Source organism: Pleuronectes platessa, chromosome 4, assembly GCF_947347685.1.
Source record: "Pleuronectes platessa chromosome 4, fPlePla1.1, whole genome shotgun sequence".
Classification (NCBI taxonomy): Eukaryota; Metazoa; Chordata; class Actinopteri; order Pleuronectiformes; family Pleuronectidae; genus Pleuronectes; species Pleuronectes platessa.
Window position 1 is genome coordinate 25,070,453 of NC_070629.1, and position 14,625 is coordinate 25,085,077.

Here is a 14,625-nt window from a genome sequence, read left to right on the forward strand (position 1 = left end):
TTCTTTTCAAGCAATATTGTGAAAGTTTTCTGATTAATTAAGACCAAAATATTACTCAATAAGTCAGGAAAATAGCTGGAAATTTGTTTAAAATTATTATAAGTTGTAGCCCTGCAATCCTATACTCACCTTTGTTCCTTACTACTTTCCCATAGTGGTAGTTGCACTCCTCCTTGCGGATGTGTTTGCCTGTTAGGCAAACAGAGTATGTGGCCCCACATCGACAGCAGATCCTCTTCAAGGCTTTTACCAACCAAACAGAAAAGAAAAAGCTCATTACCAGAGAAATGTGCTGAGATGCTACAGCTCCAACTTACAGGTGCCCTCTAGTGACACAATGTGAGAACAACATCCACTTGTGTTTTGAGGGGGCTTGAGTGAAGCTGGAGTGGTGAGGTTGTTCACTTACGGTCTGTGCTGCCTTTCTTATTGTCGGTAAAAAGAGCAGCAGAGCCGGCCTTTTCCGGGTGCTGGACAGGATAGTTGCACCCGATCAGCCTTCTCTCAGTCAAAATATAATCCTTCAAACTCTCGTACAAAGCCACATCATCTGCCGAGGAAATTAATACACTGAGAAGCTTCCCTTTAAAAAGACATTTGAATCCAAGAAGATTTGGAAAGCGATTCTCACCATTTGCTTGAAACAGCTCCAGGTTGAAGGGTATGTTGCCTTTCGATCTTTGGCCCTTGACTTCATTCTCATCTGCAGCAGAAACAACATCTTCTATCCGCATCATTTCTTTCCGATTTCATGAACAGTTTTCTGGAGAATCTCACCTTTGGATGAAACACAACTTTGTTTCTTCAGCCTCTTCAGTGAATTCACAGCAATACTCAGATATTTGAGTTTGTTGGCACTGCGATTGTACACAGTCTCCTCTTCAGCAACAGCCTGTCAACAATAAAACAGCAAGAAGAATGAATATCCAGACAGTACGACAGTGAGATTGAGATTCAGCGACATATGCTCACTTTTTCAAAGGCCTCGTTGAGATTGGCTGTCGTTTTGAGGAACTCCTCTGTAAACATGTTGACATAACGCTGTCTGACATCATAGGGCACTTTGTCTTTGGTGGCCCCGCTCTGCTGCTTCAGTTTACGTTTTGTAGGCAATGGCTGAACGAATAAATTCATGAGAAGATATTAAACATTTAAAAATCTTTAAAAGACCAGTCTGTTAAAATGGCCTCACCAAACCTGTTTTTTTTTCTAACTTCTTACCTTGGCGGCAGCAGTAGGTTGAGGTGTAGTGGAGGCAGCTGGATGTAAATGTGCTGTAGCATGGGCCAAGGACGTTTTACGCGTCGGAGCAGGAATAAGCATGGGTGCTGTCAGATGGTATCTTTGCACGGGAGTTACTGCAGCTTTATGGCATGTTTGTTTCATAGTGCTCATGTGCACTGGAGTGACCGGGGTCAGCAAGGAAGAAAGAGGGCAGGAGCCTGAAGTAACAGACAGAGGGAAGGTGCCCTCTGGGAGGATCAAGTGCAAGTTGCTTCCTAATTGGATCACAGGAGTTCCCAAAGGTAGGTAGTTTATGTAAGCTGTATGATGAGAAACAAAACACAGAGGCTGACATTCAGGCAAACTGACCACAATGCATCCCAAAAATAAATTATATTTAATTTTTACGTGCAAAAACAGGAAATATATTCCAGTCTACATCTATGATGACAAGGCAGGCCTCCAGATGTCCTACTGGTTGTAGGAGCTTCTAGACTTGGTTTATCCAGTAGGTGTCACCAGTTTGTATCTCTTTTTGTCCCCACATCTACAAGTGTCCCTGGGTCTCTTGAAAGGCACTGTATAAATTCAAGTTATTATTATTATAATCAGGCAATTTACCATAGAGGTAGGGATTTTCATTCTGGTGTCATTACTAGAGGGAGGGAGAGCAAATAAATTCATGACTGCAACAGAAGTAAAGGCTGTGTTGTTTTGGTGAAATGATTGAACAGAGATGTATGGACACTGATCTGGATCATTGCTTGTAACACATTAAAGCTCAACAGTAGTTGGACTCCATTTTCATAAATCCTCCCAGAATAAATAGATTATAAATAGTAATAATTATAATAAGTAAATAACATAGCCGACCACAGATGCTTACCATTCTGCACAGGGGCTGGTTGTATGTTTGCAGGGGTCTGAGGAGGACAAGCAGTAGTCTGGGTTTCTGGCTTCTTCTGAGACGAGAAGGAAGCAAAAGCCTGAGCACCCTTTACTGAAGCAGTCACCGAGGAGGCTCTCTGCTGTGCCGGCCGGATCTTTGAAGAGATGGAGGACTGGGAGCCAGATCCTGAAGCTGCTGGTTCACGCAGAGGGATCAAAATCTTGGCTTGAGGTCTGCTCTTTGCCAGCGGCTGCTGAGTGGAGCAAAGTAATATTAAGTTTTAATTGGAGCCAATTTAATAAAAGAAAATATTAATGCTCATCTGGGTTTGTAGGTGAATCTGGAGATATATAGCTGTTTCTATGGCCAATAATTAAACTGTACATCATTAGACAATCTTCTTAAAAATTGTGATAATTGTTTATATGCACAAAACATTTTTTATTTGATTATACAGCTTCCACCTTTTGTTTTCTTCGTTTTATCAGTTAATTTACATTGTACGCTTTATAAATTGACTACTTATAATAATTATATAACAAAAAAATATATACTTTTGTCGCTGTGTTTAAATCACCACCAAGCATCATCTGAAAAAAAAACTTCGCATTGAACAAAATGCATTTCATTTTCAAAGAATGCTATATTTCCAGGATCAGGATTTTAGTATCTTTGACATTACCTTGCATAGTGTCTCCCTTAAAAAGTCTATGTATTTGATTAATGGAGATATGTTGCATTTTCAGTGTTAGCAAGTACCTCTGCATGTTTGGCTTCATGTGCCACCCTCTTCTTTCCAAGTAATGTTTGAGGTCTGTTGGTCAATTCCACCTTATCCACTTCCATTGCTGCAACCTAAAAATGACAAAGTATAAAGAAAAGACCTGTTCACGTTTTAAGAAATGTCTTAATCTTGGATTTGGACTATCAACAGCATACTTACAGACACATCAGGTTGCTCTTTATTTCCTTTATCCTCATTATTTGCCTCCATGAAGATCCTGTAGCACTCTTCCATTGGGTCACTATCCGACAGCTCCATATCTGAATAGTTGAGCTCTTGCTCCTCCTCGGAGCTGGAGATTAGTATAACCTCTTCATGACCTTCCTTGACCAAAAGCTCCTCAGTGGTTTCAAATGTTGAATCACCTCTGTTCATCAAATGCGAGTTGACCGATGTCGATGAAGAGTTCTGATTTTGATACTGGTTGCTGCCTGAAGCTGGTTCTGCTTGCTCCTGGTATATTACAGCTGACGCCTGGTTAATGAGAGAACCCCCCTGAATCTGTCCTGGTATTGTGCCTGACGTTTCCTGGCTTCCTGACACCAGTGGCGGTGCACTTCGCTTGGGAGACAGGTGGTTGTTAACATGCATCTCTGTTGTCTGGGTGGTGCGTTTCCTGCATGGTGACCCTGAGTTTGCAGCCGGAGCTGTATATGAATGTGAATGCTTCCACTGAAAATAATTTGACTGCAGTGGATTTGTTGCCTCAACACTACAGGATACCTCACACAGAGGCCATTCGACCTGAGGCACATTTTCTTCCTCTGCAATGCCCAGATTGTCATAACTTTGATATTGTTGATGTGAGGAGGCAGCAGTACTTACAGGCTCAGGAATGTCGTGGACTTCTGTTTCCGCAGCCTGATAAGAGATTTTCTGACATTCATTTTCCAGTTCTTCTAAACATCCAGTTAGGTCAATTACACTCCCATCAACTGGTATGTTTTCCCATCCTTTGTTCTCATAAAGAGTAGATGGATATTGATTGTTTTCCACACTGCAATTATCAACTTTATGTGATTCTAGCTTTGTTGCACGTGGAGATGTGACCTGGTAAGCCTCAGCTTCTGCAAGGCGCAGCAGCGGAGAATCAAGTGCAATGGGAACCTTTTCCTTCAGTTGTTCGACTGAACCCTGGGCACTGCCAGCAACACAGTCAAGTTTCTGAGATTGGCCTCTTGTTTGGTCAGGTGAGGAAGGAATGTCTATAATCAGGACACTGTCTTCAATCGGCTCCTCGAGTAGTCCTGGAGGTGGCTTTTGCGAAAACGGAGCCTGAGCGACCGGCTTCTTTTGGTCACTCAGCACAGTTTCTCTCTCTCCGTTAATAACTTGTGCATTTTTCACTTTCTGCTCCTTACTGGACGAGCTGTAGGACCGCAAGTCAGCTGAAAAGTTGGACAGGGGGTCATACTCCAAGTCAGTCCTTGGTTTTGAGTTGTCAACCACGTACTTCCTTGTCCGCGAGTACGTCTTTTTGAAGTCAGAGTGTGATGACAGAGAACGTCTGTCCAGTCGTTTACCTGTAGTCTCAGACTTGGACACAGTGTTTCTGCTGCCTGACCGTATGGTCTGGTAGTGTGACAGTCGTCTTTGCTCCTGCTCCACCTCGTGCCTCACAGCTTCGATCTCCTTGTTGATCCGCAACAGCTCTTGGATATTGTCGTCTGTGGTGTCATCGCTCGCTGGGGATCCACAGACAAATGACTGATAGCAATTCTGGACTTCTGTGAAAAGGAAATACATGATAGAATATTTTATTTCCACCAGAGAGGTTAACTTTTCAGTAATGTCTGCCAAAATCTACCAAACGGATTTCTACTAAACTTGGTAGACGGACCAGGCCTGAGAAGAACCCATTAAAATGTTTCTTTGGCTGCACATAAAAGGGACAGACACAGCAATTGTCTATAATACCAAGAGAAAATCATGTGTACTATTATTCAGCCTTGGCAGAGGTGATAACTTTACTGAGAACCGTCTGGCTCAAGTATAAATAAATCATATAGGGCCATGCTGCTTTGGGGACATGTGGACAAAAAGATTAAAGTTGTTTTAGCTATAAAGTAAGAGTTCGTATGGGGTTGTTTTTTAAAACGAGTCATGGTAATTGATTAATTGGGGAATTAAGTATGAAACAAATAGAACCACAGTTAATGTATGAAGAAAAACCAAGAATATCATGGATTTTTAATTGATGAATTAAGTATGATAAAAATAGAAGTACAGATAATTTATAAATAAAATATAATTGATGTTCGTGGCTCTAGTTTAAAATGACACATTTTCAAATAACGCATTACGCACTATACTTACTAACTGATTCAGACAAATTAGCCACATGATGCACCTAGCTTAACGATAAAGTACAACTTAACCAATTAAAATGAATAAAAGGTAACAAAGCTCGTTCGAAGCTCTTTTAAAATATCGCGTAATCCACTTTAATCTCGACACAACTCCGGCTAGCTTGCACCGGATGTAGCATGTAGCTAGCTACCACACCTTTGGACACTGACCTGCTGAGGGGACCGCGGAGGGTTGAGAGGAGGCGGCGACGGAGACGTTCCGCTGCCGAGAGCCATGTTTGTAGAAGCAGTGAGGCCGCTCACAGTGCCCGTGTCCCGTGGAGGGACACTTCACATCGGCGAAGAGACCGGACGGGCGAAACATCGGCGGAGACGTGACCTTCCTCGGCGGGTTCAGTCAACCGTTGACCGGCAGTTGGTGGAGGCGCCACGGCCCGCGTGCGCGTCTCTTTTATAGGCCCCGGTCCGGCTCTGTGGAAAAGACGTTGGTTCAAATAAAGACGAACATAAAACATAAAAATACTTTAGTCAAATAAAATATAAAAAACACTTAATGTTAACCAATCAAAGCTTAGTAAGATGTTAATGTTTATTTTTAAATCGGTTAATTTTCCTTTTTTTGTCCTTAAAATATCTTGAGTTGATTAAATTACATTTCAGACGTAAGTTTCACAAGAAACAGGAAGTTAAAAATATAAGAACTGAACCGAATTAACCATTAGAAGCTACTGATTAAATTCTGAATTAATTTCCCTTTGTTTTTTTTCCATCATATCTTAAAATTTGTCTTTATTTCAGAAGTAAACTTTCACAAGAAACAGGAAGTAGAATGTAAGTCGATTTTTGACTGAGTTGCGCTTTTTGTTAAGCGTGTGTTTTATGGTTTATGGACCTTTTATGATCTATTTCGAAAGTGTCATATTGAATGTAAACATGTCTCCTCCAACCCTACTTGGGACCGAAGGACCCTTCACTGAGAGTGTCTCCTCCAAACAGCCTCAGGGGAGAGGGGGGGCATTTATAGAGCTTCAATGACTGTCCCAGAATACACGAAGCAGGCTGTCCCTCATTATCAATCATATTTGATGAAGCTCAGCTCTTTGCATGCCATTAGGAACGTTGCCTTATTTATGACAGATTTCTTTTCCTCAACATTTATCTTTCACCTCATGTCCCAATGTCCCAGAGAACCTGATTCACCTTTCACTGGAGTGATGTTTGAAGATGGCTACTGCCCCTACATCACACAGAGAAACGGGACAACTCTACCCAAGTCACTGAGTTACAAACTGTTTTTATTTACACATGCTAACACAGCTGATGTGGTTCATTGTGTAGCTCTAATCACTCCAACCCGACGGGGGGCGCTGTGGTACACAACTGAACTATGACCTGCAGAGAAAACAGTAGTTTCACTCTGTGGTGCAGTTTTCCAGGTGTAACCAAACCAACAACAACAACAACAACAGCGTTTTCCGCGTCAGTAAAAAAAACGACTTGACTCCTCACATGTCCGGTGTTTGACATGGGGGACAGTGAGGAGGAGCTGGAGGAGGATGACACCGAGTGGAGGAGCAGTTTCCTGGACTCAGCTGCTCCTGCTGTTCCTGCTGCTGCTCCGGGTAAAACACTGAGCCCAGGCAAAGTCTCTCAAACAAGCAGAGAGAGACACAACTCAGATGGGGTTCATTGTATTTATACTGTCTCATCACCGGGCTTCATATTTCAATCCTGTCTGAGACCTTTGTGCTTTAGCTGTCTTCAATACAGCTTCAGTCTATTTCAAACATTCAGATTTCTACATCACCAGAATGTGGTGAGAAGTAAAATATTTCCCACAATAGTTGCGATGATTAGTCTATATATAGATGAGGTGAAAGACCGAATTGATTTGAATACTTGCCTCAAGTTGTTTAGAGCAATATCAAGGGTGGCATCCCTTCTTGTAATGTGTTCACCTGCCTTGTTTGGTTGTTGCAATAACTCAGGAATCGGTTTGGGGTTTGGTTTATTTACCAAACATGTTGTCTTTCCAGTTTCTATTATATGTGTTAAGTCTTAGTGAATGCATGTCTTTGGGTTTGGCCCAAACAAGCATTGTGAATACATCGCCTGTGTGTTCTGTGGAAGTGGGTTTAAAGTGTTGCAGTCTGACATCCCAAATTCTCATAAACCATCTCCAGGTGTTTGTCTAACAACATTAAAATAAGTTAAGTAGATGCAACCTCTGTGTGGCTGAATACATTGTTAAATGGATGGTAAGAAGCGACTGAAATTGCAGTTGGTGAATAAATAAATATGGCCAGCATAATCCTAGGGAAGCAGCGGATCCAATTATGTAAAGCTGCCCAATAAACCAGACAAACTGGAACCAATAATAATAGAAATGAAAATATGTGTTGATTAATTTTCTCTTCAACACAGTAAGGAAGATTTCTAGAACTTTCTAAAGCCTCTCTGCTCACTTGTTTCTGGAGCTTTTGCTCTCAGGGAGGTGCTAGAAGCAAAAAATAATGTTTACAGAAAGTCCTTCTTACCTTCTTACTAATTATATTTTTAAATGTTGTTGTTTATCAATACTTTGTCCTCATCAGAGTCTCTAACTAACTCTGTTACAGGTCCAAGCCTGTGTAAGCCATCAGCAGCGACCTCTGCACAGAGAGTCATTCTGCATTTTGACCTGGACTGCTTCTACGCTCAGGTGGAGATGATCAGAAACCCGGCACTGAGAGAAGTCCCTCTAGGTAAACTGCTGGAAGAGAATACAAGTTGTCAGGTGTGTTTCTACTGAAGCTCAGAATAACCTTCTTTCTCATGTCAGCAGGTATCCAGCAGAAATACATCATAGTCACCTGCAACTACGTGGCAAGAGACCTGGGTCTCACCAAACTGATGTCTGTGATTGATGCAAAGGAGAAATGTCCTCAGCTGGTGCTGGTTAAAGGAGAAGACTTGACACACTACAGAGAAATGTCCTATAAGGTGACAGGTGAGCAAGGCAACAACATCCCAAATAAAGCTGTCCCCCACTCTGTTCTAATAAAAACTGGAGTGGTTGTTAAAGTAGTATGACGTTTATTTTTTAACATATTTAGAGTTAGGTTGTCAATAATGCCCTCATCTGTGCCACCTTTATTTATTTCCTCATTTACGGAGACATTATAATAAACCACAGATTAATGCAAACAAGCTCATACCTTGTAAAAATATATTGTGGGAGTGAAGTGGATGTTTCCTTTAGCTAACAGCAGGTGGATTTTCTCATTGCTCAACTCTCTTTACCTCTATTCTCCTCTCTCCAGAGCTCCTGATGTCCTACTGTCCACTTGTCGAGAGGCTTGGATTTGATGAAAACTTCATGGATGTCACAGAGATGGTAGAAAGGCGGCTGACGCAGACGCCAGACCTGAACAACTTTTCATTTACAGGACACGTCTACAACCACATCAGTAAGTCAAATATGTGCCTCTGGTGTGTTGCAATCGCTTGTTGTACAACTGGCTCATGGTAAACAGGAAGTCAGTTATGAGCACGCTAGGAAGCTGAAATATTTGCATTTAACTTTCAGTTTCCTTTTACACAAAATGTTCATCAGATCATATTAATGTCGGACTCTCTATTCCTGCTCAGGTGCAAATGTTAAAGCCAGTGACCACCCGAGGATGGCTTTAGGTTCACACATTGCAGCAGAGCTGAGAGAAGCCATCCACAACAAGCTGGGTCTGACTGGCTGTGCTGGCATTGCCACAAACAAGCTCCTGGCCAAACTGGTGTCTGGCGCCTTCAAACCCAATCAGCAGACAACGCTGCTGCCGGAAAACCTCTGCGACATCATAGGCTCCCTGAGCAGTCTCCGCAAAGTACCAGGTATATTTGTTGGACTTAACAGTAACTCCAAAAATGTGTTATTAATCAGCAGAAATTCCGTCTTGTAAACCAGACCACATGTAAAGACAGAGCCATCGGAAAAGCCACCAAAAGAATAAAAAAAAAAAAAAAAAAGAGATTCCAAACATATAGTGAATTTCTAGTTGGTTTTTGTCTCTTTCATTCTAGACATCTTTCTTGGTATACAGGGAGATTAAGGGGCCTTTTACAAACCAATGAACAGGAGAACATTGTCTCATAAGACATCCATGGCTGTGCTACCTAAATATTTTCACATCTGACCCACATCATTCATGTCAAGTATTCCTGATGCTGAATTTGTGGTCTGGTCGTGTCATCTTAGGGATAGGTCACCAAACTGCTAAAAGACTTCAAGCCCTGGGATTGGTCAGCATCCAAGACCTACAGAGCTTCCCATTGAAAGACTTGGTGAGCGAGTTTGGAGGTCCCAGTGCTCAGCGCATGAAGAATCTGGTCATTGCCGTTGATGACTCCCCTGTCACGCCTACTGGGGCCCCTCAGGTAGGCCAGGATTTCCAGAGTATCTATTTGAGGGGGTGTTTGACTGGGAAGTAGTCAATGGAGCCAATAAATGAGTAAACAAAATACCATCAAGTAAAAATCTATATCATTACAACGATAAGGCGTTAATTGGATTAAGTGGAAATTGCAAAAACTAATTAATTCATTGTTTCCGGTTGTATCACTAGAAATGTATGTTGCAGTGTTGTGCAATAGTGCTTAAAAAGTGTTACCATAGAATGGTGTGCCTTTATGCACTCAATAAATTTGGTTATCAAAATAAAATATAAAACATTAATATTTAAAATATTAATATTAAATCATAACTTTAATTGGTTAAAGTTCTCGCGGGGCACCACCCTTCATAGAAGGGAAAAGATAGCCAATTTATTGATTAAGATCGGTCTCATTTAGATCTAGTTCAATTAGAAATCTCAATATTTTACCATTAACGATTATATAATGAACAGGGAAGGTTATGGAGTTCTTAACAGTGTTACTGTTGGCAAAATTCACTTATGCAATATTAATGAAATAACAATTGTGAAAGAAGAACATTTATTATGAACATAATAAAGTATAAAAACACAAATTACTAAACAATCAAACTAACTAATGACTAACTGACTAAATATGAGTGTGTGTGTGTGAATGTAAATTAGGGGCCTCCCAAAATGGCTGTCCAAATTTCACACCTTTCTATAATGCTTTCAAAATTGTAGTTTATCCCCTAAGATAAGAGCCCCCCCCCCCCCCCCTTTTTCTGAGGTTGCTTTATGGGGGTAGGTTTAATTAGGTGGAGACTATGCGTGTGTCTGTGTAGATGTTAATCAGATAATGCAAGAGTCAGAGAGACCTACGAAGGAGGCCTATGAAGGGCCTAACTAACAATTACTTTCAAATAACTTGTTGCCACAATATCACACCACATATCAAACTTATAAAAACACACCGATCAAATAAACAGTCTTGCTTAGCGTAGTATAATTATTAAGCCCAGATTATGTTACCAGTCCGAGGGAAAGGGGAAAAGAAGTTGCAGTCCAGTTGCAGTTCTGTGACGTCTCCTGGGTTTGTGGTCGTAGAGTTCTGCATTCGCGATTCTGTCGAGCCGTGTGCTCAGATGCTGGTTGAAGTTTTCCTGCAGGACATCGCGTCGCTACGAGGAGTTTTGTAGAGCTTGAAGGGCGAGGAGATTTCCTTGAGAGGGCTGAGCTGGGAGCTGCACCTCTGACCTCCGGTTGTGGGTTGGATAGAGAAGAAAGCTGGATCAGCCAGGCCCCCCCCCCCCCCCTTGGCGATGTAGGAGAGAGAGGCTGTAGCAGCCTTCCGTCCTTGGAGGGATGAGAGAAGAGAGAGAGATTTTGGGGAGACCTCTCCTTATATTGGCCCCGGTGACCTCACAGGTCTTGGACCAGAGTGACCAATAGGAGTTGACCCTGGTGGTTCTTGACACCTTTGTGTGACATTGCCCAGATCCCAGGACATGCAGCATCCTGTTACATCCTCTGGGAGACTGAGTTCCTTGACTTTCTAAGATCAATGGAACCTGTGGCATCTTGGGGGATTGAGTCCACTCCAGCACATGCGGCCTGTTTGTTTCAAGTTTGACTGAAAGGAGGCCTGTGGTTTGCACAAAAACCATGTCCCAACAGCAGCTTTTTGTTGGAATCTGTCCGATACTAGAAACAAAATTCTGCATATCTTGAAAGTGAAACAATAAATAGAAGCAGGTTCGCCTTTTTTTTTAAAGTGAATGTTTATGTTTTACCACGATCTTTATGTTTCAGTCTCTCAGTGACGAAGACTCCTTCAAAAAAATGGCATCGACTAAAGATGTTTTGCAAAAGACTCAGCAGCTCTTGAGCAGTCTGGTGGAAAGGTCAGGGCCATTTTCTCCATCCATTTATCAAAGTGTGGTGTTTTAAGCTTGAGCCACTGAATCAAACCTTTATCACCTGTTTGAAAACCAGGATGAACAAAGACGGAAGGCAGCCTCTAACCTTCAGGCTCACCATCCGTAGATACTCGCCAACCAACAAGTGGTTCAGTCGCGAGAGCAAACAGTGTCCGATCCCCAACCACATCGGCCAGAAGATCCCCTCTGGTAAGCTCTGTCAAAAAGTCAGTTCCTTCCATCTCGAGAGGATTTATAAATCATTTTCTGTAATGTCTCTATAGGAAGCAGAGATGATGCTGTGCTCCAGCTGGTCCCACTGGCCATGAAGCTCTTCCACAAGATGGTGGACAGCAACGCCCCCTTCCACCTCACCCTGATCAACGTTTGCTTCAGTAACCTGCAGACCAGGGGAGCAGCCGTCAGCGGGAAGGGCTCCATAACATCTTTCTTCTCACATGGCACTTCTCCGAGAAAAACACAGACCAGCTCGTCACAAAGTCAGGTGACGTACACCAGAGAATTCAATCTCCCATGTTTTCATCAATTAATATCCTTATACTCTTAATACGCTTTAGAAGATTGTAAAAAGTATTAGATATTTTCTCTTGGCTCCTGTTGGCAGTAACGTTTGCTAGAAAATATTTTGTGTCTCATTTCAAGATGCTTGGTGATGCAGCAGTAAACAATAGTAAACCATTGCTGTTTTGATATTTTTCCAATTGTCGATTCATCCATTAATAATTCCTTCTAATATTCAGTTGGTTTGTTTAGGCCAATGAAAAGTCAATAAATACTGAAAACTCAGAAGAGAACATAACAATGTGAAGCTTTTTTTCAGAGTGAACAATATGTCATGTTTAAATATCACAGAACATATAGCTCATTGATTTTTGATGGTTTGATTGGATTGATGATTAAAGATTAGATTAGATTAGACAGAACTTTGTTGATCAACACATCGGGGTCACAAGCAAACCGTTGGTAAATACTTTCTCGTGATAACAAAATGAAAGTCTTGGGAGTGTTGCTTGGACAAAACAAGTGATTTGATGTTATAATCAAGTGCTGCAGGCATTGATCAAACTGTTTCTGACTTTTTAAGTCACTTAAAAGAAAAATTATCAAACTGTCAATTGATAATAAATATAATTGAGTGTCAGCCCTACAATGATTCGATGATAATTTTATTTAACGTGCTTACATTACATTACATTGACGTCTGCAGACTTTTCCCCTTCTTAGAAAAAGTGAGTATTCTGAATTTCTTGGAATCATTTGAGCTCCTCCTTTTTTCCCTTTCCAGCAGAATGGTTCCTCTCAGGCAGCGGACAGTCACTGCATGGATCATCAGTTCAGCATGCACAACATGGTTACACAACACACCTCACAAATGACAGTAACCACAGAAAGCCCTTCCAGCTATGAGGCAGCATTACACGGATCCAGATGGAAACAAAGCTCTGTTGTTGCTGTTAAAGACACTCGACTTCAGACAGCATGCCGCGCAGCAAGGTCAGACTCTGACGAAACGAGCAACACCGTGACTCACCGATTGCCCCCAAATGTTGACCCAGAAGTGTTCGAGCTTCTCCCTGAGGAGATCCAGGTGGAACTGTTGTCTCCTGCCTACGTAAACTCCTCTCCCAGCACTTCTACGAGCTCCTCAGCACAAGCCACAGTCCCTGATGTCCCCCACATCCAAAAAGCCCCATCACCAGAACCTTCACAGCCTTTTACAGAAAATATTGAAGGGGCTGTCAACGAATTGGATCCTCCTTGCAGAGCGACCACAGTGAATAATCAGAGGCCTCTGGCCACAAGTGCATTTCCAGTAAGGGAAGAAGGGAGACTGTCATTCGTTGAGTCTTCTGACTGCAAATTCCCGGTAAATGTGGACCCTGAGGTCTTTTCTGAGCTTCCGCCGGATGTTCAACGGGAGCTGATGTCTGAATGGAAGCAGCAGAAGCCGGTGCTGAAGGTCCCATCATCCAGGAAACCAGGGAGAAAGACCAAAGACCGAAAGGCTGCAGGGAAAGGAGGTCAGGCAAACAGTCTGTTCAAGTATTTCAAACCCACTTAGAGAACAGAACATCTGACAAGTTACCGCTGCTGAAGATCGTTTATGACAATGTTGATCATCAAAAATGTACATTTTGTATTTAACCTAAGATTTATTTTCTTGTTTCTTGTCCTGAAGATATAGAGTGAAGCAAATAAAAGAGACTTTGTCTAATTTGTGGAGGATTTTTTGTTTTTTGGCAACACATCTGTATATTAAAATTAACACAACCATGGAGGACCACAAGTGTCATGAAAAAGTTTATGATGTGAACAGCTAAATAATATAACATTGGATTAAAAGTAAAAGATCAAATAAGAAACAGTAGAAGAAAGGAGGAAGAATTTGTCACACCACATCTCCATTACTGACACAATTAATTGAGGAATTAATTAATGGGATGTAACAGCCTCTTAACTGAGGCTCCATTACAAGCAGAAGCTTTCAGCAGCGTCTCAACAGGAGGTGATTGTTCGACAAAAAGCCAGTAAGTGGACTTTGAGTTGACAACAACTGTTGCCAAAGTCGAGAATTATAGTTTTTGCTCCACCGGTGACTTCGATTAACAATAACGTTTGATAATCCCAAAAATAAAAGCTTGAGTTTGACCAGGCTGGTATTTTTTTCAGGTTTTTATGTTTTTTCTTTCATCCACCGTATGTCTGGGTTCAAATGCTGATTTTTGTCAAATAAAGATGTATTGTTTTTAAAGATTAAGATTTCAGACCATCAAGAAGCAGTCAGAACTTGCTGTGTTTTAAACATCATTTGTTTTAATCTCCTTTTACTTTTTATGTTACCTCCCTAAACATGGGACAAAGTAAATCATTACATTCTAAAGCAGCCTAAGTTAGGACTTAAGCTTTAGGTTAATTTGTTTTTCTACTGTTTTTACACTGTCTAGAGAATAAGGATTACTTCACTGAGCTTCAAGAAGTAAGACCTAATTCTCAGTTGGCCGGTTTCCAGCGGAATCCACAGAGGCACACTTTATTCAAAGAGACTTTTTTTTTTTTTTAACCTCATGAAAAATACCAGAAAACACAAGGT

General features: G+C 41.5%; 2 protein-coding genes across 10 annotated transcripts in view; one reads left to right on the forward strand and one right to left on the reverse strand.

Annotated features, from left to right (window-relative positions):
- Window positions 1-8,716, reverse strand: part of zgc:152968 (uncharacterized protein LOC564848 homolog) — a 20,964-nt gene extending 12,248 nt beyond the window's left edge. For 3 of the 6 annotated variants that reach the window (XM_053421638.1, XM_053421642.1, XM_053421641.1), the window contains exons 1-11: window positions 8,489-8,716; window positions 5,417-5,677; window positions 3,057-4,624; window positions 2,873-2,968; window positions 2,111-2,366; window positions 1,222-1,544; window positions 973-1,116; window positions 778-892; window positions 632-703; window positions 410-550; window positions 130-243 (exon numbers count right to left, since the gene is read on the reverse strand). In XM_053421638.1, coding sequence (XP_053277613.1) covers window positions 130-243; window positions 410-550; window positions 632-703; window positions 778-892; window positions 973-1,116; window positions 1,222-1,544; window positions 2,111-2,366; window positions 2,873-2,968; window positions 3,057-4,624; window positions 5,417-5,570 — 2,983 coding nt within the window. In that variant the 5' untranslated portion in view covers window positions 5,571-5,677; window positions 8,489-8,716. Of the gene's footprint in view, window positions 1-129; window positions 244-409; window positions 551-631; window positions 704-777; window positions 893-972; window positions 1,117-1,221; window positions 1,545-2,110; window positions 2,367-2,872; window positions 2,969-3,056; window positions 4,625-5,416; window positions 5,678-8,403 lie in introns of all 6 variants that reach the window. The other 3 variants (XM_053421640.1, XM_053421643.1, XM_053421639.1) reach the window with 2 other exon arrangements.
- On the forward strand, window positions 6,590-13,749 carry poli (polymerase (DNA directed) iota). Of its 4 annotated transcripts, none has more exons than XM_053421644.1 (10): window positions 6,590-6,828; window positions 7,825-7,950; window positions 8,028-8,195; window positions 8,509-8,655; window positions 8,837-9,073; window positions 9,438-9,616; window positions 11,407-11,498; window positions 11,590-11,723; window positions 11,798-12,018; window positions 12,820-13,749. In XM_053421644.1, the coding sequence occupies exons 1-10, from the start codon at window positions 6,732-6,734 to the stop codon at window positions 13,594-13,596; spliced, it is 2,178 nt and encodes a 725-aa protein (XP_053277619.1). In that variant the 5' UTR covers window positions 6,590-6,731; the 3' UTR covers window positions 13,597-13,749. The 4 variants fall into 4 exon arrangements, with proteins under 4 accessions (XP_053277619.1, XP_053277622.1, XP_053277620.1 ...); XM_053421647.1 differs by having other exon boundaries at window positions 12,823-13,749; XM_053421645.1 differs by having other exon boundaries at window positions 8,031-8,195.
- Window positions 13,750-14,625: the final 876 nt, after the last annotated feature.